This window comes from Peromyscus leucopus, chromosome 2 (genome assembly GCF_004664715.2).
Source record: "Peromyscus leucopus breed LL Stock chromosome 2, UCI_PerLeu_2.1, whole genome shotgun sequence".
NCBI classification, from domain to species: domain Eukaryota; kingdom Metazoa; phylum Chordata; class Mammalia; order Rodentia; family Cricetidae; genus Peromyscus; species Peromyscus leucopus.
In genome coordinates, this window is record NC_051064.1 from 22,092,643 (window position 1) to 22,120,115 (window position 27,473).

A 27,473-nucleotide genomic window follows, 5' to 3' on the forward strand; every position below is an offset into this window, starting at 1 on the left:
TTGTCTGTCTTGTGCTATGGAAACAATATCTTTCCCACCATGGCAGGTAGCATCCCTTTACATGCTATATGCCAAAATGAGCGCTTTCTCCTTCTGCTGCCTCTTACTGGACAGTCACACTAACAAGCAGAGTGGAGCGGCATTCCATTCTACATACATGCCATCATACCGTTAACTTCTAAAGGGAAAAAAATCTCAAAATTTCCAGGAAAGTGGACTTAGAATATATGTTTTATGAAGTCACACAATCTCAGAAAGAAAGAAAAAAAAATGTTCTCCCTCACACGTGATTCCTAGCATGTATGTAAACACAATGTATATGCGGGTACAGTTTAACAGGTAGAAAGGAGAACAAGGAAGGTAAAGAGTAGGTGATAATAAGGAACTGACTGCAGGTAATGGACAGACATGAGTCAGGAATAAGGACAGAAAGCTAACTGGTTTTCTAATTTTACCCCTAGCATGGATTTTTCAGTTTTCAGTGGTGGATAAGTACATAAAAAAATTCATTTGAGCCTGGGCAGTGGTGATGCATGCCTTTAATCCCAGCACTCAGGAGGCAGAAGCAGGTTGATATCTATGTGTTGGAGGCCAGCCTGGTCTACAAAGCTAGTTCCAGCACAGCCAGCGCTACACAGAGAAACCCTGTCTCGGAAGATTAAAAAAAAAAAAAAAAAAAAAAAAAAAAAAAAAAAAAAAACCTGATAGTGAAAGCGTAAAATCCAGTATGAAGCTCCATAGTTTCAAAATGGCTGTTCTAACTACCTAGAGATTCACTGAGATGCAGTCTTTGGATCTGGTAAATTTTTCTGGATAGGATTTTGCTTTTAATTTAATAATTTTATTTTAATTTAAATTTTTAATTTTAATTAACTTCTAAAATTAAGTTAGTTATAATAAAGTTCTAATAAAAATTGGGGGAAACCAACAAGAACAGCAACTAACAGAGAAAGCTCACAGCCAGAGTCGCTGGGACAAAGCTGACTAACTTTTTAGGAACTAGTTTCCTAGGAGAAATATGAGAGCTGTGAGCCCGGGACTAGAGACAGCCTGCGAAGCTACAAGCAGAGATTAAGGGGTGGGAATTTCAAACAGCAGAATGTTGACAGAAATGTGGACAATGGATGCCTTGACCCAAAAGGTTTCAGAAGAGACCAAGGAGTCTATTGGAAACTGGGCCAAAGCTCATTCATATCATCTTCTGGGCAAAGAACCTGGCTTCATTCTGACTGTGTCTTGAGAACTTAGTTCGTTACTTTTGAACTCAGTTTCACTTAGGTTGTTTGGTGGAGGAAATCCTACAGCAGGCAACACTCATGTCCTAGGATGGTTACTGGTCACTGCTCTTACCCAGGTCCCAAGTGAGAGGTGGCAAGTGAAGCAGAAAGACACAGAAAACGTCCGGTTTAGTGAGGGAAGAATGTGGCAGAGTTCAGAGCTGAAGACAAGGGGGTGGGATGTACAGAGAAAGCAATGATAACTGTAGAGAAATTAGTACTTAAAGAAAACTTGGGGCTGGAGATATGGCCCAGTGGTTAAGAGCACTGACTGCTCTTCCAGAGGACCTGGGTTCAAGTCCCAGCACCCATATGTCAGCTCACAACTGTCTGTAACTCCATGATCTGACACCTTCACACAGACATACATATAACCAAAACACCAATGCAAATAAAATAAATAAATGAATAAAAATTAAAAAAAAAAAGAAAAGAAAACTTGTGTGCTTTGCATTGGGACAACAGGAAAGAAACCTTGAGGGTAACATCCCATACCGAAGGCTCCAGCTTAAACCAGTGCAAATGACAAAGCCATTGAAGGGGTTCGGTGCTCTACAGGCCATCTCCGGGTCAGCTTCAAAGGCACACAGACGCCTGCAGTTGTCTCCAAGGGAGGCCAGCAACATCTTACGCTAGCAGCAGAATTGAACAGTATCGTACACTAGTTTTGCAGGCATGACAGAAATAAAAGTGCAAGGACTAGAGACACAGAGACTTGAGACAATGTTCCAGAAAGCCAGTGAGATCAGGCAACATGAGACATGGCCATATCCCCACAAGGAAGCCTTAAGAGCCACTTGATAGAACTGGGAAAATGGAACCTGCGCTGTAATGGAGACAGGAATATGGAGGTGTCAGGACTGTGGCATGTCCACCAAGAACGGTTGCAGGCCCAGTGGAACTAGAGACTGCCTGCATTTGCTGCTGCAGCAGAGCCAGGAGAACAGGACTTCTTCAGGCTGTTTAATCCCAGGTGATTCTATCATAAACCCAGATGCCAAACGTGAGTCTGCAGGTTTTGGTGTATGCACGGCTGGATTTCAGTCTTGCTTTGATTCAGTCTTGCCTGCTGTCATCCCTCTCCTCCCTCTTGAAGTGGAAATGCATGTTCTTCATCACTGTATACTAAAATACTATAACTTATTCTTTTATTAGTTATAGGCTCACAGTTAAAACTGCCTTGAGTCTCAGAAGAAACTCTGGATATGTGCGTATCATACACTTACTTGTGTGAGTGCACAAATGCCTTTAAGTACACATAGGCTGCTGGAGACCAGGGAGTAGTGGCGGGTGTCCTCCTCGCTCTCTCCACTCTTTGCTTAGAGACAGTCACTCACCGAACCTTGAACTCACTGAACTCAGCTAGCCTGGCTGGCCAGTAAGCACAGAGATTCTCCTGTCTCTCCATACTCTGCTCACTCCCCTGTGCTGTTACAGACACACTCCACTGCAGCTGGTTTCTATGGAGGTGCTGGGTCATCAAACGTAGGTCCTCGTGGATGCATGGCAGGCACTTTACAGAGGGAGGCATCTTCAGGCCCTAGGATATGGACTTTTAAATAGTGTTGGGACTATTAAAGACTATGGGGAAGTTTTGAAATCAGAATGAGTGCATTTTGCATTATGAGATAGCCATGAGCCTCTGAGAGCCACAGGCTATGATTTCAAAGTGGTATGTTTAGGTGTCAAGTTGACAAGGGACTAGCTTGTAAATTATGATTGTTAACTTGATGGAGCTTGGAATCACCACAGAAACACTTATCTAATTGTGTCTGCAGGGTTTCTCCAGAAAGGCTTAACTGAGGGAAGACCCACCGTGAATGTGGAGGGCACCATCCCAGGGCTTAAGTCCTGGCTGAGTAACCAAGAAGGGAGCCGAGCGCCAGCACCCCACCTCTTTGCTTCCTGACTGTGGACACCTCCATCTGCTTCACCTTTCCGCTTCCCAGATAAAAACACATTCCGGTCGTCTGAGGAAAGCCACTTTCTGCAGGGATTTCCAGTCAACCAGCAGTTCAGTGTGTGGGTGGTAGAGACTTGGGGTCCCCAATATTCTTTCAGGGCATCTATAACAAAAAAGACTTCTTCATAATATACAAGCGCCTAGCCTGACATCTCTGTTCTTGTGTGCTAGCACTGACACAGGACACACATGCACCAACGGTGCCAGCACACTGCACTGGCATTCACCACCATCCCTGCAGCTACAAACAGAGAAAAAGAAGTGAAAGACAAGAATGACCTTGACAAAACAGTAAAATTGATGTTTTTTATTATTCATAATGCTTTTTGATCTTCTGCATGAAAAAAAAAAATGGAAGCCTATGTGGGACAGAGCTGCTGCATACATGAATAGGAGGGCTACAACCACCATGCGCTTGACTGTGCCTGTCTTCAAGGGGCACTACTTTAACTTGAAAGGACAAAAGACAAGCCAAAGAGATTCAGGATCAGGTATCTGCCAGCCATCCTCTTGAGATAAAGTGAGCTTCTCACTTCAAGGAAGTTAACCGATACTGTGTACTTATAATATGTAACTAACTTTCAAGCAAAAAATCAGAATTTCTCAAACACCCATGGGCTTCACAGATTCCCACGCTTTGATTATGATTTGAAACCCGCGTCTCTCTCCACTGGTCTTCCTCCTGCTTTATCCTCCTCAGTGTTCTAACACATTGCCAGTCTGTAAACACTTCTGATAAACTATGAGGATATAAACAAAATGACTTTTCAATATACCCTGAATTCAGAAGATAAACATAATTCAATGAACTAATTCTTTCAAAATAGTATTTGATGTTACAGAATCAAGGGTGGTTACAAAGCTATTCAGAGCAGGAGGTACAGATCCACATGTTCTAATTAACAGTCTATAAAATTTTAATTGGCATAGCTTTATCCCCCACATTCCCACTGACATTTAAGAGTCCAGGTGAGTCAACCACTTGTAGAGTTTTGGAATATCTATAATTATCTGCAAAGATATTATAATACTCCTTCTTATAATTACATGTGTGTAATGGCTGATAACTTTCACGTATTTCAACCAAAACAACAGCCTGAAGAAGCAGACATAGGACCCAGCTGCCTCTAGCAAACAGGACATTAATCATTAGCAAAAATATTAAACAGTGAGTCTCTCCAAGCCTGATCTTTTGTTGAAAAACAGTTGTTTTTGTTTTTCAGATGTTACTTACGTTAATGTAATGGTTTCTTTTTAAGTAAATTAATGTTTTGTTTTGTTTTCAATTTCCCAAGTTCTAATTTCTAGTGTAGCAAATAACAGATACAACTATCAAAAATACAGACGCTCTTTGGGATCTGTCAATGTTTATGAACATGAAGGTCCTTTAACTAAAACATCCAAAAATGTTGCTTTAAACAAAACTCAAGTGTGAATGAATAAGCAGTTACCTACAGACGTTTGTCTTGTGGATGGAATGTTCTAGAAGGACCACACAGCTGTCTGAGAAGTGGGGAGATGCATGGCCTTGCTCATTTTCCTGCCATGTTTTATTATCGTAACAGCCTGGCAGAATGCATGCCCGAGCACACTCCTCCGGTCACCAGCAGCTACTGCTGGTGTCCATCCTCTTAAAACGGAGGGGGACTCGGTGCTAAGAAGCTCACATGGAAGTCAAGCCATTCTCTTGGTCTAGTTTCTACTGATTCATCTTACGGAAATGCACTAGGGTAGCTTCCCACTTCATAAAAAGATCCACGTTCTCCACCTGCAGCCTGCCCTGAACTTCTCCAGGCCCCACCTGTGCTGGCACACATCAGCGCTTTCTGGCCACGGGTGCACGTCAGACTCTCCTGACCAGATGCTTCATCAACCGTCAGGGCCCACGCCAGCAGCTGGGGGACCTTTCTTTAGAAGACATGTGGGTGTTGTGCCCCTTCTCTCTGATCTTCCAACCAGATAAGGAAAACCCTAGAGAGGCCAAAGAGCATCCAGGAGACATGGCTGATCCTTTCTACTGCTGCTTTCTTCCCACAATCCTTATCTTCACCAAAATGTCCTTTCTTGTGTCCCCAGTTCACAGTCCCAAAGTATTAAAACCCTAGTTTCATCAGTCAAGCAGAACTGCAGTTGAAACAGAAAACAGAAACAGGTTCACTTCATCCAGGCAACAAACCTGGCTGCCATGCAGGTGAATATATTATCTTAATATATTCGTTAATGTAGTATTGCAAACATAAAGTCAGAATTTTAAAACTTTTCAAAAATTCTTTCGGCAGATAATAGTTTGAAGACTTTTGCTCTATCGATTCTGAGTCTTGGACCCTAGGCTGACACAAGTTACGGCTGTTAGCACACATGGGTTGACTCAAGTTTAAACTGCTGAGTAGACATTCAAAGGCACTCCTTCAGTCCTTCCTGTGTACCCCAAGTGCTTCCGAACAACAAGCAGCCGTGGGCTGCTGTGGTGGACCCTCCCAGGGCTGCTCCAGTTTCCTGACAACAGAAAGAGCAACAAACTTTTCCATGGGGGAGACTGGGTTCAGCTAGTCATGCTCCACCTGAGAGACCAGAGGAAGGGGGCATATCATCCAGGTGGGAACAGATGTTAGGCCTTCGCAGTTTTGTTATCTGGTTCCAAAGGGCTCTCCTCTCCAGCAATGAGATACAAATTAGTATTTTCAGCTTTCTAAAAAATTGAGATTCACACAACATAAAATCAAGTATTTTGCAATTAACTACATGTTCACATATAGTATGTTCACAAAAATGTTAGTCTCTTGATGACCTAAGGACCTGTCAAATTATTTTCTATTGACCCATGATCTAATTAGAAAACCAAAAATCCTGATGAGCAATGTACCTGCACCTGCCTTCATTTTTCAATGAATTATACTAAGCATGTGACTAAACCTCTTTAATAACCTTCCAAAGTATCACTCTTACCTTAAATTACGACGTTCTGCTCATTCTTCAAAAACATACTGTGTTTAACAAGTGACTAACATGCCAGCAAGATTAAACTAGGTTATCCAAACACAACAAAACAAGTTGGACCAGCACTGCCATGCGCTGTTGGCTCTGCTTTCACTACCCAACAGGGCCTACAGACATGAGCTTCTTTTTGTGTTCATTATAAACAAATAAAACTGACAGTAGCTTTAATTTTTTTTTTTTTTTTTTAAGTTCTAGCGTTAACTGTGACCTACATCTTACTTTCTGGCAATTTAAAAAACTTGTCTTGCTTTGTTATCCTTGACTGGTCCCTACGAGAAAGTGGACATTTAACACTAAACAAAGTGATTGTTTCAGGCCCTTGGTCTCTTTCGGCTTCAAGGGTACATACAGTAGCCACATGTAGCATCCACCACACTCCGGATAGTAAATAAAGACCATGTCATCGGAAAGTGCTCTCAGGGAACTTGGCTACAGGGATTCTACAAAAATTCATAACTAACTTGATATCAAAGAACAGGGCATACTCTTTCAAAACAATCTGGAAAACATGAAATACTTCTGGACAAATTTCAGTTCACAATATTACTTTACAATGTTTCCTTTTCTTAAAACTTAAACTCTGAATTCAGTAAAAGTATGTAACAGCCTGGACTGAAATCATTCTGTAGTATTTTTATAATATTAAGGGAAGATTGCATTTTATAGATGGAGTGTATAAATACTACATTTCAATAAAGCAGTACATGCAAATGTACAAAATTTTCAAAAACATCTCTATTAGATAGGTAACAGGATTTCTAATTTACTTTTTTCTCATACTTACAATGGCTGAACGATGGTGACATACTCCTTTAATCCCACTACTCATGAGGCAGAGGCAGGTAGGGTTCAAGGCCAGCCTGGTCTACAAAGGGAGTTCCAGGGCAGCCAGGGCTACACAGAGAAACTTTTTCTCAAAAAGCCAAAACAGAAAACAAACAAATAAGAAAACCTTATAATAGACAAAGACGCTATAAAATATATTAAGTATTTTAAATAGTAGCATATAAAGCTTGAAGATGATAAAGAAAAGGGTTTTTCCCTTCATACCCAAGTAGGTCGAAGATGTAATTTATTGTTTCCTGACAAACAAAACACTGGACTCGGGCCCATTTCTAACACATATCCATCGTGTGTAGCAATGTTGGTATGAGTTGTGTAAAAGCTATGTTGAAAAATTAAATCTCACATTTGGAAAATGTGAATTGCCTTCTTGGCAATTTTTAACTTTGCTACTATAATACAAGGTCCTCTTCTCCTTTCACACTTTTCTTGTTTCAGCATATGAAGTTACTTTTTAAGAAAAAAAAAAGCGTAGGCTACAGTAACATTAAAAAGATCTATAGTCCGGTGGCTTTCACTGAAACCACAAGTATCCCTTAGTGCTCCTAGAAAGGAACTCATTCACTACACAAAGGTAGAATGTCATCCCAGGTTCCGGGGACACAGGAAGACACCGGAAACAACAGAAGACTGGAGAAGATCATGGGCGTTAAGGCTAAGTGTAGACGTAGACTTAACAGTAAAGACTGTACTTACTACTCAACAAGACTGGAGGAGATCACGGGCGTCAAGGCTAAGTGTAGACGTAGACTTAACAGTAAAGACCATACTACTCAACTATATGCAGCTACACTCTGACCCACATATGGTTCAGGGGGTTAACTTGCTGGAAGTGAGGAATGCCAGCAAAGCTCCCTACCAATATGAAACAGGATGTCAACTTACTCTGTCACTTGAGGTTCTAAATGCAAAGGGGTGGCTTTCACCTTAAGTGAAACCAGGAAAATATGAGAAAACAAATGGCATTTTATATACATTATGTTTCCTAAAATTTAATAAAAAACAAAAGACATTTAAATGTGATGGCAATTTTCACAGATACACACACATCAAAATCATGACTTTTCATTCACCTTATAAAAATATCTGACGATTCTTAAAGCATCAGTAATGTCTTGGTTTTGAAAATAAAGTATTCACAATCTAAGGTGCAAGGAACAAAACAAGAAAGAATTCCAAGTGCCCCTTCCACAGCCACCGCGGCAGCAGTGAGGATGATAAAAGTATTTAACACTCACTGCGCACTTACGACATGCCACACACTGTGCTAAAAACTCCACAGACATCATCGCATTTAATTCTCGTAATAATCCTGGGAAACTGGTACATTTATTATCCTCAGGAAACTAGAATTTAGTGGAATAAGTACACTAAATGACTTAAGGAAAGACTGAAGAGCCATGAAAATGGAGCTCTTGGTGCACATGAAGCCACTGTCCTCAAAGCTCCATGTTCCTGCCCCCATCAGCATCCTCTGCCAGGGATGAGAGACCCAATGGGACCACAGGCTGTGGCTATTACATGGAGTAGCAGGGGTGTACGGTGGCACAGCACAGAAGCATGCTGGCATCTCTTCCACTCTTATTCTTAGACTTGAATTCATAGTTAACGGAATAACTACATTACGATCTAAGAGTCCAATCAATGTAAAAAGCTGATTGAAACCAAGCTATGAGTCTGCATCATTTTTATTTTATGACTCGTCTCTGAACTGGTTTTTGGTTTACTTTTGTTTAATTCACCAATCATTCCCCAGCTTACGGGCTTTATTTCTTTGTGACTATTGATTTTTAACTCTCTGGTAAGAACTGAAGCTGTAACTTTGAAGCTTTGTTCTAAGTGCAGATCTTTTCAGACTTAAACTATGAAATACTTCCTCATTGAGCTAAGTCTTCCAACCATAATTTCCAAGAAAAAGGGACAGCCTATTGTAACAGATGTCCAAGTAGCAAAGACACTAAGCACAGGCAGTTCCAAAGCACCTTGCGAAGATGGCCGTGTTCCTTCACTATGACCCACTGTCCCCACAAACCTGTCTAAAGTGGAAGGAGAGAGAACAAGTCATGGGCGTGAAGGACTGCCCGGTGCGGTGCCTTACCACGCCATCAAACACTTCCCTGAAGATTCTGACTTGTCTCCTTCAGGAGGAGAGCCTCCGTGGCCTCCAGAAGTGCTCTTTCACAGGAATGCCTCTGCAGCTTGCTCGCAGTGAGAACACAGTCAACTCTGGCATGGGTCAGTGTAAGCGCCCAGCTCTGTCCCTGTGTGTGCTTAAAGGTGGTCTACAGGTCTGCTGCTTGAACTTCAGAGGATGGTGAGAGCAAGGTAAATGTTTTAACTTAGTTCTCCACTGCTCACTTCTGGGGACCTCCAAAGTTTAGTATCTCCTCACACAGACCAAAGCTTTTAAATTACTGGGGAAATGCTGGAGATATGGCTCAGAGGTGAGCACCCAGGTTCAGTTCCTAGCACCCATCTGACAACCATGTGTAATTCCAGTTCCAGGAAATATGATGCCCTCTTCAAATTTCTGCAGGCACCAGTCACACATGTGGTACATACACACACGCAGAAAAAGAAAAAAGAAAAACAACAACACTCATACATATAAATAAAAATAAACTATTTTTAATTAAATTAATGGTGAAACATGCCATAATTATGAATAATCCCACAAATTTTTGTTTGTTTGTTTGTTTGTTTGTTTGTTTTATAATTAAAAAGAATGTTCAGGCTGTAAGAATATATATCAAGAAACATGATCTAAAAATTGGTTTTGCTGGGCAGTGGTGGCACACACCTTTAATCTTAACACTTGGGAAGCAGAGGCAGGTGGATGTGAGGTAGTCTGGTCTACAGAGTGAGTTCCAACTACACACAGAGACCCTGTCTTGGGGGGGGGGGCAGGCCGGCAATCGAACTTTAATTCCAACACCCCTGTATTCAGTAAGAATTTTAAGTCTATCTGCTCCCCTTCACTGATGTGTGATCTAGTAGTCTAAAGTTCTTTGTCCCATCATTACCAGGGAAACACACCTGCAATCTCCTAATTCCCTGAGCCAGGCTGCTAGAAGCCCAGAAAACCAGTGTGTGAGGACATGATTCTGGGTGTCCTGGCCTACCTGGAGACAGGCTGATCGAGAGTTCTGTTCCCAGAACTGCCTCAGGACAGTGTCCTTCAGAAACCCTCCCAGGTTTCCCAACGTGCCTCCTTGCCCTACCACCATATCCTCCACTCTTCACACCCGTGGACCAAATAAACAAAACACAAGCTCCTGGGATTAACAACGCTTGCTCATACCTTAAAGCACCAGCTTTTGCTTACATAATACTTACTAAGGTCTTAAGAATCTCCTGAAACCTACTATGATGCTGAATTACTTACAATTTAAAAACAAAACAAAACACAAACAGAAAGGTATGGAGAAGAGGTCAAGTCAAGTAGCTCAGAAACATGCACTCTTCATTAAGGACTCCAGAGAGTTCAGTTTACTGCCTGAGCCATGACCTTCATTCAAACATTAAAACAGGCAAGGAACCACCTTGCAGCCTTGCCTGGCTGTCACTTTCACTGTATTGGAAACGGCCCAGAAAAAAAGCTGGAATCATGGCCTTCTGTATCCATGTCAACTCTGTGAAACTGTGTGTCAGTTTCTCATAATTTCTCCTCCATGCTTAAGTGTAAAGAGGGGAAAAAATTACAGGAAAACATTCTAGGACTAAGTAAAGAAAAAACTGAAATAAAATGAGACCTCACTCTGGATGCTGCCCCGAGAACTACACTCAGGTACTAAGGAGGCTCTCTGTTTGCCAGGCAAAAAAGTACAATCTACTCCCTGGCTTCTTCACTGATTTTAAACCACAGGGTGAGGGCTGCCTCAAGAGAAGGCAAGGGCAATCTCTCTGTGGTCCCTAGAACCATCGACAGATTTACAACTCCCACTAGGGAGCTTGCACAGTAACATTAGGGCATCGAGACTTATGGTAACTTCTCCAGGTTAGCGTTACTACGGCGGTTTTCTCTAACTTCCTCCCAACCCACTTATTAATGCTTTCCCAACCAACTATGTTCTACAGTACTAAAGATTCCCCTTCTAAATGGTGGCTAAAATAAAGAATAAACAAGCAGAGAATGGAAGGTATAGATGGGCAAAAGATTTCTAGTCAAAATGAGGCTTTTCCCTACCCTTGGAGAACCACTTTCAAGAGGAAACAAGGAACAGTATTACAGACAGCACCAGAGAGCAGGCCTGTACTGACGGAGAAATTTAACTGCTCACAGCATCCACCCACCACTTCAACCTAAAATCTTGACAATGACTAGAAGTTTCCTTCCACACAGTGAGTTCTTCTACAAGACAGACACCACTAAGCCTTCCTAGAGTTCAAGCAAATGAAATCTCAGTGACCTACCTTTCAAGAACTAATGATGAGAACTCTCACACGTTCAAGCCTTTCAATCTCTTGATGCTCCCTAGCAACACAAATACTTGTTCATCCTTAGAAAGAACGGGAGCTCCTGTCCTGGAGGCCTCCTACCGTAACCACAATAACCACTCTGCGGCCTGTCTGTAATGTGCCTAAACTTACTGTACTGAGTTTTTGAAGGAAGGTTGCTCAGTATGGCACCCACCAGCCGTATGTCTGCTGAGCCCCCAAAGCAGAGCTAGAGCAACTCCAACTACGAAAAATACAAGATTGCAAATACATGTCACTAATTTTTATAGTTAGAAATTATATTTGGAAAAAATCTTAAAACTTTGGGTGGGTTAAATGCATTATTAATATTTTGTTAATTTTAATTTGGCCACTAGAAAAATCTCAAATAGCACATTGTAAACCAGCAATTCCTGATATATATCCACTGTAAAGCACTAACATAGAATAAAATAAATACATGAGAAATGTTGGCAGAATATTATATTCAAATAACAAAATTCCCTACCTACCTAAATGGAAGCCTTTGCCTCCCCCTCCACCTAATGCCACACTGTCAATCACTGCCTTAATAAAGTACTTGGGGAGAGCAAATGATAAATTTTCTAAAATGGAGTTAAATGGAGGCAGCCAAGATACAAGATGAGATTGCAGTATCTAACAATGGACTCTTTGCCAGGCATGAAGGCTATATGAGCACTCAGGGACAGAAGATAGAGGATCATATGTTTGAGGCTAGCCTTGGCTACACACAGTGAGTTTGAAGCTAGTCTGACCTACAAAGCAAGACCTCTGTCTCAAAAATATTTAAAACTTGGATACTATGGGTTTGGAGATATGGCTCAGTATTAAGAACACTTGCTGCCCTTGAGGAGGACCCAAATTCCATTCCCAACAACCCCATGGTGACTCACAACCTCCTATAACCCCCGTTAGAGTGAAATGGCAGCCTCTTCCAGCCACCATGGGCTTCTGCATGCATGTGGCGCACTTAAACTTACATAGGCACATACACTTAATAAAAGTCACGTGGCTTCTTAGGATGTCTAGCAGTGGCCTAATATCAAACTTTAAAGAAAAAACTAAACCAGCAGTTCTCAACCTATGGGTCACAACCCCTTTGAGGATCAAATATCAGATGTCCTGCATATCCGTGTTCACATTACAATTCATAACAGTAGCAAAATGCGTTATGAAGTAGAATAAAATAATTTTATGGTTGGGAGTCACCACCATATGATGGACTGCATTAAAGGGTTGCAGCATTAGGAAAGTTGGGAAGCACTGAACTAAACAAACTGTCAGATTTGATTGTCATAGAAAACAGTTCTTTTTCACAAAACAGAAGCCAGCTAAGAGACACAGCTGTCTCGGAGGCATCTGTGCTTCAGGCTAAGGGCTTTCAGTCTACGCTTGGCACTGTCTATTTTGATTCACGAAAATCCTGACCTCTGAGGAAAATCAGCTCTGGGGAGGAGGAAATGTCAAGAGAGAAGACGGTGGTGGGAGATTGCTCATGAAGCCGAAGCGTATGAAAAGCAGTCAGAAGGAGGACGTCATGAAAGTCATGAGGTTGCTACAGGCAAATGAAGGAAAAGGTAACACGGAGCTTTACCAATGGGTCATGAGGAAGTATCCGAACCCAGCAAGCCGGGAACAGTGCTTCCCACAGAGGGCCAGCTGCTCCACACAGGTTTAAGTGGAGGCCTGTTCTCTGCAGGTGTGTGCACACAGAAACATCCCTAAATGCTACTTTTGTTTAAAGCTAGCTTTATGCACAGCAACTTTAATTTCCCATCTTGCTCAGACAACTTTAAAGCTGTCAAAGCATGAGCAGCGTCATAGGCAGCAGTCACAGATGCACTTGCCTGTCACTAAAAAGGCTCTTTCTATTTTCTAATTACAACTCCAATGCATATGGCTTGAGCTGTATGGCCAACTTTTCCCACTGATTTACTAGATGGTTGCCAATGATTCTACCCACATTGGGTAAATGCAGAGTGTCAAGAAAGGACTAACTCGAGCCGGGCGGTGGTGGCGCACGCCTTTAATCCCAGCACTCGGGAGGCAGAGCCAGGCGGATCTTTGTGAGTTCGAGGCCAGCCTGGGCTACCAAGTGAGTTCCAGGAAAGGCGCAAAGCTACACAGAGAAACCCTGTCTCGAAAAACCAAAAAAAAAAAAAAAAAAAAAAAAAAAAAGAAAGGACTAACTCAAGCTTCGAGGAAAAGGATTTGCAAAAGGCTTTTAAAACTGCTCTTCAGTTGCCACAGAAAGTCATTTTTTAAAAGTACCACTGATTCTTCTAGAGCTTTTATTTATTTCTAGAAATGGGGGGGGGGGGAGGTTGACACAGGAGCATTATTATCCACTGTCAAGCCCTTGTTCTCCTTCAATGGTGAAAAAATTAAGGACCAAATTAAGGAAAGGAACATCAACATTACACTGATCCCAGAACACAATGATTCAGATCCTAAAAACTCCACCAGAACTTTCCACCTGGGAGAATAACCCAGGAATTGGAAATCTCAGGGACTGTGCAGCAAAAACCATTCAGCAGCCTGGACTTGCCTCTAACCTGATGGACAATCCATCTAGATAGGCTTCAAATGAACAAGATTCTCCTGGTGCACAGTGCACATCAGTCTATTCTGACTAACCCTCCCTTATTCTCCTCATATTTAGCAATGCCGTCTCCTGTGCCATATCCACTCTGCAAACCTCCCAGGAACGGAGTGTGTCCTGTGCCTCAGTGCCACACGTCAGTCCATGAGCTATGCAAGGCCTGTGCCATTCTGTCATTTTTGTCCTCACAGCCTTCTAAGCCTTCAACTGACCCCCACCACCTCTATCCATCCTCATCCTCCCCTCAGCTCAGACTGATCCTCCAAGTCTCCACACGGACAGTTACTTTCCCCAAGACACCTTTAGGATGGGTCTCTATCCTTTTCATGAAGTATCTTCACTTGGACTCTTAAGGCATAGAGGGTGCAGGGTGCCTCCACTGCTTGAGAAATGTTCCCTGAACAAAGAAAAGTCAAACCATGACAATAATGTTTGACACTGAAATCAGTGAAGCTAATTGTAAACTTGGCAACAGGTAATCCTGAACACTTTCTACATGACAGTGTATTGTTTGGGGGTTCCACTGTGTATTTACAAGATGTTACTGCTAATATTCCCGTGCTTCCAGGTATGTAGAAAAATCCCACTCTTTAGATAATGAAATCAAGGCCCTGAGGCTAAGAAGTTGCTCAAGGCAGGGGTATAAAATTTGTGGCACTACCACCAAAAGCTCAGTCTCCAAGCCTATACTCTCCTTCATACCATTATTTCTAAATACTATGGCAGGGGCCCCTGGAGGGTTTCGGATAGCAGCACTTACTTTTACAGGACACTGAGTTTATGTTTTCTCTCCATGCAAAGAGGCAGTGGACTGGTCCAGGACTGTGATTCGCACAGATGGCACAGGAAAGGGGGTGTGGGGCGGAACCCGGGGACTTGCACATACCAAGTATCTGTTCTAGCTTTGAACTTGAGTCTGAATTTCTAAGACAGTACCATAGCAATACAAATAACCCACATAATGTAAATTTTGTGGAGTTTACATGCCCCAATAATTTTTTATAGATGTTCACGAATCTGAAAAGGCTTCAAAACCATTTGTATAAGCTACTGAAAAAGAAATGCAAGCTATAGTTTTCATTTCCCTATAAATCTTACCAAAATACCAAGTCTAGAGTTTCAATAACGAATGTCAACGAACAATAATGTAGTTTTGTAAATTTTCAATCAATAAACCTTTTGATTCCACACTTTTCTTTTATAAGAAAGAATAAAAAAAGGAATCTCTAGATATATTTAAGCATTATGCAATTCATAAAGGACCTAATCAGAACCTATAAAATATTTAAGAAATACAACTTGCTTTTTAAAAGTGGAAAAATTTGCCAGGTAGTGGTGGCTCACACCTTTAATCCTAGCACTTGGGAGGGAGAGGCAGGCAGATCTCTGTGTGCTTGAGACCAGCGTGGTCTACAGAGCGAGTTCAAGTTCCAGGACACCCAGAGCTGTTACACAGAGAAAAACACTGAAGAAAAAAAAAGTGCAAAAACTCAATTCAACAAGTCTGTACGAATGTGGGTGGCAAATTACACGCTTATTTCAAACTAATGGAACAGCTTCCCAGATGCCCAGCACAATCTGGAACTCCATCACATATGAAATTCAGTGTGGATTTAATGATTCTAAAGCAAAGCACAATTAGAAAGATATACTTGCTAGGGCCCAGAATGAGTCACCCAGAAAGAGAAAATTCTAGATAACATGAGAGCATTCTGAATTAACCACACAATCAACCTCCTCACATCCAGCAACATGGGGGGTGCCTGGCTGCACAAATCAAATTTACTATTTTATGACTTAGGTGAAACCTAATTGTATTTTATCTGTTTAAGATAAAATTAATTATATATTTTATCCACACATACAACCACAATTATAAAAAGAAGCCTGGGTGTCAGAGGGTCATAACTACAACCTGGAGAAGCATGGACATAGCCCAGGGAGTTTGTAAGCCCCACCTAATCCTAGCATTTGGGACTAGTACCATTTTTCTTGTGTTATGAAAGCATCGGGTTCAGGGAGGTGAAATCTCTTGTCCGATACCACCAAGCTGCATAGGGGAGAGCAGAGATTCAAATACCCTTCTAACTTCATTTTCAGAACTCCTGATTGCCCCAGAATCTGAAGAGGATCCAAAGTTAAACACAAATAGTGAAGTAAATACCAAGAAAAATACAAACAAAACTGAACCCGCAAAGAAACGCGGCTCAAACATCTGTGCCTACAACCTTGCAAAAGAGCTGAGTTTGTCTTTTGAGATGCCTGCTCAGAGAGCAATGCCCTGGGGGTCCCCAGATGATATCACCTAGCACTGGCCTCCAGCTCAGCAGCCAGAGTATCTGTCCTCTGAATACCTCTGGAAACCCTGAAAGCGGGAAAAGAGCAACCTCATCTGGGGACCACTACTGTCTCCTCAGCGAGCCCCTACAATCTGTGCTCACCTTTCAACTGCTGGGGTGAAGAGTCAGAAACCAGCACTGTAGAGATAGATACCTTCTTTCCTAAGAAAACTTCCGCTTCCGGGTATTAAAACTACTTCCCCAAAGCTAAGTCGCATGCATTTCTGCCTTGGAGGTACCCAGTTTGACTCACTTCAGGATAGCACCATCGACTGTTCGACCCCGAGTAGACAGGAAGGGAAAACCTCGGTGCTGGCCCTGAAGCTGGCTCTCCGTCAGGACCTTCGGCTCTGAAGGCAGCTGCTCAGTTAATTGCCTTCCTATCTGGAATCTGAGTGCAGATTCCAGAATCCCTTTCCAGAAGGCTGCTTTCTGTCCCACAGGAAGTCTGCTCTGCCCTGCGCTGGGTGGGTATGCTGGGCTACCTCGGCAGCGCTCCTGAGCCACTGGAGGTACCAGACTGGAGTAACTGTACCTTCGCTCTGGCAGCCCGGTGAAAGGTTTCCAAACGCCGACACTAGGTTTCTCCTCCGATGCAATAAGGCCGAATTAAAAGTCCAGGTTTGATGAGCAAAGAACCCCCTGGTGATTCTCAGGGGTATAAAAAGCAGGAGAGAAAACACATGTGTCTTAAATACCATGTAGGCGTGGTCTTGAGCATCTCCTGGGGAGGAGCCAATCCTTGGCGGGATTTTTGAGGGGAGGGGTCTGAAATGGGAGGAGTGGCCCCCGCAGGGAAGATTCCCAACACCAGGGCTTGCTGAAGCCTCAGCACTGGCCTTAGTATTGAATTCACCATGAGGGCAGGCCCTTTTCCTCAAACAGCTTCAACCTGTTCTGCTCCCAACTGTCTTTGCAAGCCTGGACAGGTGGTTCCCACTTCCAGTTGCTCCCCCATCTGTCCTACGGTGGTATGATCACCACTCCCAACTCCTCATCTAAGTTCAATTTCTTAAAACTGAATGCAAGATTCCAACAGCTCTCCCTGGCAAGAACCTTCCCACTGACCCACTTCTCCATGCAGAAAGCTCAACTCCAGGTGTATGTTTGGGGAATCACCTTAAACCCGCACGAAGTGTCTTCAGGGATCACTTCCCTAAGGTAAGTTCGACTGGAATTTCAAGCACTCATCCTTTACTGGGATTTCCTCTTCCGGGACATCTGTCACATAAGCACCCGTGATCTTTCACACTGTTTTGTTTTTCACACACAGGTCACGTTTTCCAATGATTAAGTCCATCAGGAAGAAGCAGTATGCCCTACAGCTCTGAAGTCACCCACAGTGCCCCCACCCCCAAAAGACCTGCAGACCTGGGGGATGAATATGCACTCAGAAAAATCTGTTCATGAACACCACTTTTCACTGGTCAAGATCACGACCAAATACATACGGGGGGGGGGGGGATGTCTTTGTAAATATAAATTGGGAAAGCTAACAAAATCTTAACTTACAAAAACACTGTGGCCCTTTGATGCTGGTACACAAATCTCAAACCAAATCCTATCAATTATCAATCACTGTCATTTCCTATAACTTAAATCCACACTCTCAACCGTTGGTAAATGAAGTACTATAGAAACACCTATTTCACAGCTTCCCACAGAAGGGAAGCTAACGCACAAACTTTTACTGGAAATCAAATTTCAGTGCATTTTTCAAGCAGAGAAGTAGGGAGGGAGCGAGAGGAGGAAACAGATGGCAACAAAAGAAACCTTTCTCTGATGAGCGGGCCTAGTCTCAGTCCACTACATTATCTACAGATTTAGTACCTAGTACAATTCCCAGGGCATGGGGATTAAGGAATTCTTGAATGAATGAGCCAGTAAGTGAGTAAATAAAGTAAATAAAGGCAGTAATGGGGGTGGGGGCAACCTACAAGCTAAATACTCAAGGTGTTCATGAGGAAAGAGTTTCCGTGACATGTATTAGACAAGTTTCTCACACGGCGGTGCGGGCCGGCTCTGCGTCTCCTTACCTGATGCACAGGCACTTTCTGCGGGGTATTCTGGGGTGACGGGTGGAGTTGTGCCCAAGGCTGGTGATGAGGGTGAGGAGGGGAAGACTGGTGCAGGCCTGGGTGGGGCTGTAGTGGAGGACAGGTTGGCAACTGCTGAAAAGACGGCTGACCAGGATGTTGCTGGCCGGGCATCAGTCGCTCCTGGATTGCCTGTGGGTCTGCAAGGCCCACACCAGGACAACCGTTTGGTCTCATGTGCCCGGTCAACTCCCTCGGTGCCGAGGACATGCCCATGAATGGACGAGGCTGCTGCATGTTTCTGGAGCCGATGTTCCTCTGTCCGAGTCCCATGGCACCAGGGGGCTGGTGAGATGGCTGAGGGTGGGGCATATTTGGATAACTGCCAACATCCATTGGCATCCCAGCACTTCCGGGCCTGACTTGTGGCGGAGGCGTGCCTGCTGGATTACTCATTGCTTTCATGGGTGACATGGGAGGTGGAGAGGCGTAAGTTCCCTGAGGCTGTGAAGGATGCATAGTTTGTGTGTTCATTTGGTTAAGTGAGCCACTGGCGTGGATGGGCTGCTGGTGCATTAGTCCTTGACCACTGTTTGATGGGAACCCTACAGCATTGGGGTATCTTGGTACGGACTGATTCATTGGAGTACTGTTTGTAAGGCCTAAATTCTGATTCATCCCTGTACTGTTAACTAATCCCTGATTTAGGTTACTGTAAGGGTATCGAGAATACTGCCCTGAGTTGTTTACAGTAGGGGAGGGGGCCGTCTGGCTCCGAGAACTAAAGTTAAGGGTTTGTGGCCTGACAGTCCCTTGCTGAGGAGGGTTTGGGGAGAATCTGGGACTGTGGGCAACGGATTCTCCGTGGAGAGCAGTAGGGGGGTGGTGGTGAAACTGCGGTACTGAGTGGCGCAGCGAAGGTGCCATGCTGGGGCTCTGCTGGGGCATGTGCGACAAGTGGCCCGGTCCTGAGGTGGCGATGAAAGGATTTCCCTGACTGAGGCCCTCTTGACCTTGGGAAAACTGGCTCATCCTCTGCTGTGGCTGGCCATGCTGCTGCATGGAGAAATCCCCACGTGCCATATAGCTGCCCATCTGCTGCATGTGCTGCGGGTGGCCCTGTGCCGGTGGCCCTGATGGAGCTGGCTGCGGTTGCTGTTGCTGGTAGGGGGCCCGTATCTGGTCTGGTACCTGAACAGCCCGAGGGCCCCACATGGAGCCGCTGTCCACAAAAGATTGCCCGTGCCTTTCATTCTGCATGCCAGGATAGACTCCCATCTGACTGCCGCCACTGCCTCCGTGCGGCACCTGGGGAACGGGAGGGGTGTGATACTGTGAGTGGGGAGATGCCAAGCCGTTCCCAGGGGCACTGCCCATCATCCTGTTCGGCTGATCCATCAGGTGCATCTTTTGTTCGTACTGATTATAGTGATCAAAATGGGTCAACTTGGTTTGATTTTGATTCGCGGGAGGATGATGAAGAGGTGGCTGTAAGGAGGCGAAGCCTTGGTCTATGGGCATCTGCTGACCCAGGGGATTCACTGGGTTTTCAGGGTAGCCACATTCCCCAAGGCCTTCAAGGCCTTCACTGAATATATTCCCATCCTCGCCAAAAAGACTCATCATTCCTGGATCCGCCATCTTCTTCCAACACACGGCTCCCCCAAACACAGCTTGGGAGCTTGTCTGTGCTTCTTCACTGAGGTGCTTGTCCTCAAAGCCTATAATCCTTAACTAATCTTCTTCATGTCATTCTAAATTTCTTTAATTCTCTTGGACCCTGCAGTGTCAGGCGAAGTCTGGATATAGGTCCTAGAAGGGAGCGGGAGGTAGGAAGAAAGAAAAAAGAAAACAAAGAATTAGGGACAAATGATAAAAACTGCCAGTATTTTGCACATTTGAATTTAGTTTCCATCAACAATACTAAGCTAGGCCCCTTGCTGAGCTGTATTTTACAAATCTAGTTCACTTTAAGGGAAACTCATTAGCTTCTACCAGACGCATTATGATCGGTTACGTAGAAAGCCAGCAAAACACTAACCTTAACCTTAAATTAATCCATTCACTACACTTCCTCACATTCCGTTCTTGGATGGAACAGAACAAAAGAACACAACATGAAGCAGCAGCAGCTGCCACAGCAGGCCAGCAGATGTATGAATATAGCCAAGCAACCCATCTGCTGAGCCAAAGCCCTGGAAATGCTCTGGTTACCACCAGCCGCCCTTAACCTCACTCCCCTGAGCGGTGCAATCAGATGAGCGAGCGCAGGCACCAAGGGCTGCGAAAAGCCCAACTTAGGGAAACTGACTGGAGGATTATACAAAAACCAAAATCAGTCATTCTGTACAAATTAGATATTTACAGCCCACATACAACTGTCTAACAGCAACAGAGGCATCTAACAAGAAAGCGCCCATAATGAGGTTGAAAAGCAAGCTCGAGAGCAGCACAATAAATTCATAATTTCATTATGCTTAATAGCAGGAATAGACAAGACTCAGAGAGAGACTACAAGAAAAGCTTTCATTCTCCACGAGGACCAATTTGACTCATGGCTCTGGGCCCACCACGCTCCAGATTTGCGGGGCGGATGGTAGCAGGGTCCAGACACCAGCTTCATTACGCTCCACCATTGGCTCTGGTGAGGGCTAAGGACCCGAAAACTCAGGGAAGCGAGCTGGTAACCGATGACTATTCTTGTTGGAAGAGACAGAGACCTCTTCAGAAACTAGCCAAAACTGGATGTTACTTTAACAGAAGAAAGTTAAAAATACCCACCAGCCCTTTTCAAACCCTGGCAGGACAAAGCAGGACACAGCAGGAGGCAGTGGACTCACTGGAGCATCCTCTGCCTCCTCTGCTAGCAGTACAGCTACCGGCCCTCTCTGCCTCTCTATAAACTCTTTCTGATAGGTTCGGGGTCAGATTAAAATAACCGATTTCATTTGAAGAATGAATGCTTCAACAACCAAAACAGAAAAGTGTTTTTGTTCACTGCTTATTGAATCAACAATCTAATAAAGAATGAATTCACATAAGAAAAATGCCTGAAATCTTAGACATCTTTGGAATTTAACTCACTGATTTCCTCATAAGAGCACATTAAGCATTGTGTGATACTGACCCACTTGGGGCACGGAAGCAAACGGTGAAGACTTTCTAGCAATGCTCTAAACAAACTCGGTCATGAATTCTACTACTATACACTTCTACAAGAATATCGAAAAAACCAACTCCGCTGAGGAGTCCCCCGTGAGACAGATAAACTCTGCTTCTACCTGCCCTGTTCTAACATATTCATAACGCAGAGGAAGCTCTGTTATGGAAGTGTAAACAACATGCCTGCTCACTGTCAGCCCACAGACAGGACACCTGAGAGGGTCTCCAGGTCTGCAGCTTTCAGGTGACAGCTGTCAGCTGATGGCAAAGGTCTCCTCACTCTGCCACTAACTGCCATACATTTTCTGATCTACTTTCTCCAAATACAGAGGCCAGACAAGGGAGACTCAGGTACACATGAAAGCCATTTTGCTGAAAATGTGCTGGTTTTCCATGGAACGACTAAAAATCCAGAGCAAGGAGTAGAAATCTCCAGTGCCAAATGCAACAAATATTGACAAATTGAATTTGTACCTAACCTAAAAAGCTTAAAAAGTCAGTCTTCATTTACTCAAGGCTCACCCTTAACTTCCTAGGAAATAAATAGTGCAGTGGACTTGCAAATAGCTTAAGCCTGCCATGCAGGCCACTCAGCACGTCCTCTTAAGGAAAGTAGTGTCACTTATATGTTCTGGGAAACCCTGTTTCATATCCCAACAGCTTCATCGGCTGGGGCCCACCAAGTGTCGGGAGGAAATGCCACAGCCTGGGTAGATCCTGGCCCCCTCTGGCCCGGGGCAAAGGGAGCACAGAGGCCCCTGGTACCTCTCCTGCAGGACCATGGAGCCCAGGGCATCATCGCAGAGCCAACCTGGAGCAGCGGCAGTGGGGTCGGCACTGGCTTTTTATCGCCAAGGGCCCAGCACAAGGGGAAAGGAAGTTGTGCAGGCGTGAGAAGAAACAACACAGAGCCTCGCTGAGAGTAATTATACCAGACACTTGGCTTTGTTCCCCTCCTTCCGGTTCCCTACTCATTCCCATTAAGAATCCACTCCCGGAGGCATCCAAAATGCCAGCATTATATGGTATCAAGTGAGCACGTCGCCCACTGCAGCTGTGACCACACTCAGGTGTGCCCCAGGCAGAGAGGTTCAAAACCTGTGGCTCTGCAGTCGATCAGCAGTAACTGCTAGCATTCAGGCCACCAACGCCCCCTTGCTTCTGTTCCGACCCCCAAGATCAACTGGCAGCTGTGCCAGGAAAACATCTGGTAACTACAGTCCATACTTCTGACCAAGACCATCTGAATGCCCAGGTTTCGGCTGCAGTATATAATTTTCTAGTTTTATAAATGTTTAAAATAAAACTCCATTTTTAAGGCTTCACTCTTCTCTACACTCAATGTCTACATTGCCTATGGCTACACATCACTGTCAAGTGGGCCACAAAGAGCCACAGTCAGAAAAAATGTTCACTTTCTAGTAGCCAGAAGAGAGTGAAAAAAGTTAATAATTTCCATTTAACCCTTATGAAACCTGGTATGAACCAAAAGAGAGTTCACAAGACACATGTGTGTGGAGGTGACAAGGGACACAAAACTGCCACCTACGAGAACTATCAGCACAGGCAGAAGTACACCACGATGCCAGTTACAGGCTGGCAAGCCCTTCTGGGCCTTCTGCCCCAAGCTCCTCTTCACAGATGAAACGCCCTTTAATAGGTTAACGGGACAGAGTGTCTTATAATGAACATTTCAATGACAAACAGTGACAAATGGATAAGATGGCTGCACATGAATAGGGGCAAAGACTAAAGCCAATGCTGGGTCTCCTTTATCCAGGAGTCCAGAAAGAATGCGTCTTCCAACAGAAGCAAATTAAATTCCTTTCGAGAAATTTTCCAGCAGTCTAACTTTTAAGAACAAGCATACAAGAGAACCAAGCAGGGACTGCTGGTAACTTCCCCGGGAATAAACAGGCACACCTAAACAAGTAAAGAGCACAGAGAACCAACAATGAGCTGAGGGGTGGCTGGGACTGCTTGCCCATCACAGACAAAACCATGGGCTTACTGTCACAACATCTCTGCATTTTTTTAAATTAAAAAAAATCAGCAGTGCGAGCAATGAGTATACAAAAAGTCAATGAGAAGTTATAAATATTTAAGAATGTAAAAGGATTTCATTGTAGGTTAGTTTTTATTATCTGGTATCACACTGATTAGTTAATGCAGTGACTTTCCAACCTCACAAAATTCACCAATTCCTAATTACCCACAATTCTGAAAGCATGACATCATCTGTGCACTTAGGCTTTTGGTTTGGGTTTGGGTTGTTTTGTTTCTTGAGACAGGATTTCTCTGTGTAACAGCACCAGCTGTCCTGGAACTCACTCTGTAGCCCAGGCTGGCCTCGAACTCGCAGAGATCCGCCTGCCTCTACCTCCCGAGTGCTGGGATTAAAGGTGTGGACCACCACTGCCCTTCTGCACACTTGAGTTTAAAAGCAGTGCCACAATGCTGCAGACTTTTTGTCACAGGCATAGACCAGAAACCGAGCAAGGAAACAGGTAAATTCAAAACACCTTTCAGATCCAACTACGTCCCCTAGTTCAACCACGTGTGCGGCACACCTGGGCTAGTGTGAAGTCTTAGAGTATTTGCTGAGATACGGAGGACTTCTTGGCTGCTGCTGCTAGCTTTGCTTGTGGCTCCAAAGGACCTGAGAAGACAGGCAGAGACTCTGGACAGAGGGAAGCACACATCAGAGTCTCCAAAGCCGTGTCCTGGGACACAGCACATCAGCACCATCCACAACCCAGACAGAGGCCACTCAGTCACCAAGGGGACAGCACTGTTCAGAGAAGAACGAAATCCGCATGATGACAGGTGGACACACAGAAGATAAAGGGCTCTCTGCTGAGCTTGAATTCAAACTGAAAGCCCTAAACAGAGCCTATGGGCAGCCATCTCCCTACCCCAACACAGCCTCCAACAGCCAGACTGGAAAGAGGAAGGTCCAGTGGGGCCAATTCTTGCTGTTGGGAAGGGCTTCTATCCAACTGAGGAGCATCCAGATGATGGACTCGGGAAGTGCCTCCCAACAGCATCAGAACATCGGTTCATCACCAGTCAGCTTCAGATCTGCCTTCTGGACCAAGCGGTGCCCTTCCGGAACTCTCTGGCCAAGACCACATTTTCTTCCTCATTTATTTGCTTGGGCACTGCTGACATGCTATGATTGTACTGCCTAAGCCAGCAGCTACTAGCCACATGTTGCCATTTAAAATCATCAAAATTAAGTGAATTTTAAAGTGCAGCCCTTACTCTTACAAACTGCATTCGACTGTTCACCAGACAGTGCACACATAGAACACCTCTATCGGTGCGGAAAGCCCGGACAGCAAGGCTGTTCATTTCGTCCCGAAGGCCCTTTCCAGAAAGAGACCATATTGACTAGTACCCATCCTTGATCACAAAGGTTTATATTATTTCAAAGGCCAATACCATGCCTTGTGATACAATATGTGGTATTTTTTCCATATGTCCATTTTAACTATACTTCAACCTATAAAATCTCTCCTTTCTCTATTTCCTAACACAGATTTCCATTTTTGATCATTTTAGTCATGACAGGCATAATTCTTAACTATACAGAAAAGTATGTGAAAAGCTGAGAGTTCCTTCTGAAGGCCTGCATTAGTCCAAACAAAGTACTAAAAATAAAACTGGGAGCTGTGCATGGTGGTTCACATCTTTAATCCCAGCACTCAGGAGACAGAAGCAGATAGACCACTGTGGATTCAAAGCCAGCCTGGTCTACATATCAAATTCCAAGGCAGTGCTACAGAGTGAGACCCTGTCTCAAAAACACCACCAAATGAATGAATGAACGAATGAATGAACAAATGAATGAATCCCATGGAACTGGTTATGGAACTCGCTTGGCAAGTATACAACCCTGGATTTGATCCCCAGAACCACAGAGTAAGTTTTAAACCATAATAAGGATTGCACTGATAGTTTACCAGATAGGAAGCAATCTTGATGATGTGAGATGGCAGACGCTCTCTGACACCCTGCACATACAATGCTAAGCCAAACAGTGAGGCCCCATCCTCGGCAGCTTGCTGCTCTAGCAAATCCCCTCAAGTATTCTGAACTAGCTCAATTTGCCCACCCTGTCTCAGGTCCATGTGGACCTGAACCACCACTTCCTCTTCATCCTCCTCCTGCTACACGTGAGGCCTCTGTGGATCAGTGAAGGACATAAAATTGGAAGGTGACCTGGTTCTCCCAACCAAGAATGGCCAATCCTCTGTAGTGCTATTGAGTCATTTCTTGCTTCTTGTGAAATCTTTAAAGGCCTTTCCTTGGCTTTCAGGATCCTGTGTAGATGTTTGAGTGTGGCTGGATGCATGCTGTCATCAGATGCCCAAATGCACCCCGATTCTGAACTCCTCAAAGTCCTTCCTTCTGCCCTAACACTCCCTCTGAAGGATTAACAGCTACCCCGCTGCAACCTGTTTTTCTCTGGCCGCCTCTTCCCCTCAAGTGCGGCCTGGCTTCTTTTCCATCTAGGGCTTCCATCCATCTGAAGATGCTTCAGGACTCCCTCCTGATTTGGAGATCCTCCCTGGTAGGGTCACCTAGCCGAGGTTTACAAAGCACCCACCATGCACTCTGCTTTGTGACTCTTTCTGGAGACAGCCTTGCCATGAGTTGGCTTCTGAGGACAGCATTGGACCTCTGCCTGCTATGCAAAATACAGCCTCAGAGCACCCCACCCCCACCCCCATCCTCACCCCCACTATGGAATCTGCATATGAATGTTGGGACACCCTGCTCTCAGGCTGTGAGTTTTCCTCCATCACAGTATGGAGGACCACTTAAAGTGAGAACCAACAATCACAAGTGACACTTGTTTCAGGGAACCAAGTGAGTGATACAATGATAAGGCATTTAAAGGGAAAAAGGTGGTGCTGGCATTTGCAACTGACCAACAATACTGACTTCATCCAAAAAACGTCCCACCCGTTCTTAGTGGTAAACCTGAATGTTTAACAGTCTGTAGGCAGTGGACACCTAAGAGTGTTTTACATTTAAAGATATATTCATCTGCTTACTGATCATTTTGGTAAGGAAGAAAATTCAGTTAACAATAGTCCAGCGCTATGTTACATAATGTACTATTTCACAGGTTTCTTGCAGAAACCTTTCAGTTATTTCTACATAACCTTGAGATGCCTGGATTTCAGATGAAAAGTCCCCCCCCCCCATTAGCTGAGAACTAGTGTTTGCTTTGAAGGAAACAAGTGAGTCAGCACTGGGTAACAACGTATGACACTGAGGACACCTGGTATTTTTTTCTAAATGACCAAAACGATCATATTGCCCCATCCCCAAGTTGTGCCACTCCGGTACAAAAAAATCAGAAAGTACATCCTTCAGAAAGGCCTTCACACTGCAACTCGGCCTCAACTGTCAGCCCTGCAGCCAGCTCTTTGAAGATAGACCATGAGCAGGCAGGCACACAGCACCCTGACCTTAGCCCAGCGGCAGCTCGCCTCCTACCATACTAGTAAAACAAATTCAGCATGGTCTTCATGCAACATAGCATGGCCCCAAAAAGGCTGCCACACAGTCTGTAATGCCACAGCATTCACCCTTAGGCAGCGCAAGAACTGAGAACACACACGTCTGTGCACACTGTTGCACTGCGTCCTTGCACGTAAGTAGAATGTGTATCTACTCTATCTACGCTCCTAACTCTGTAATGTTATCCAAGTAACTTTGATACAGAAGATGGAAGAGCAAATGTAGAGGCAGATCCAAAAATATATAAACTTATTAACTAAC

At 44.2% G+C, this 27,473-nt stretch overlaps 1 protein-coding gene across 4 annotated transcripts in view; it reads right to left on the reverse strand.

Annotated features, from left to right (window-relative positions):
• The window catches only part of Chd7 (chromodomain helicase DNA binding protein 7), a 182,658-nt gene that overhangs the window by 103,387 nt on the left and 51,798 nt on the right, over positions 1–27,473 (reverse strand). For all 4 annotated transcript variants that reach the window (XM_028878517.2, XM_028878514.2, XM_028878511.2 and 1 more), the window contains exon 2: positions 18,516–20,327. In XM_028878517.2, the coding sequence (XP_028734350.1) occupies positions 18,516–20,156 (1,641 nt within the window). In that variant the 5' untranslated portion in view covers positions 20,157–20,327. The remainder of the gene's footprint in view (positions 1–18,515; positions 20,328–27,473) is intronic.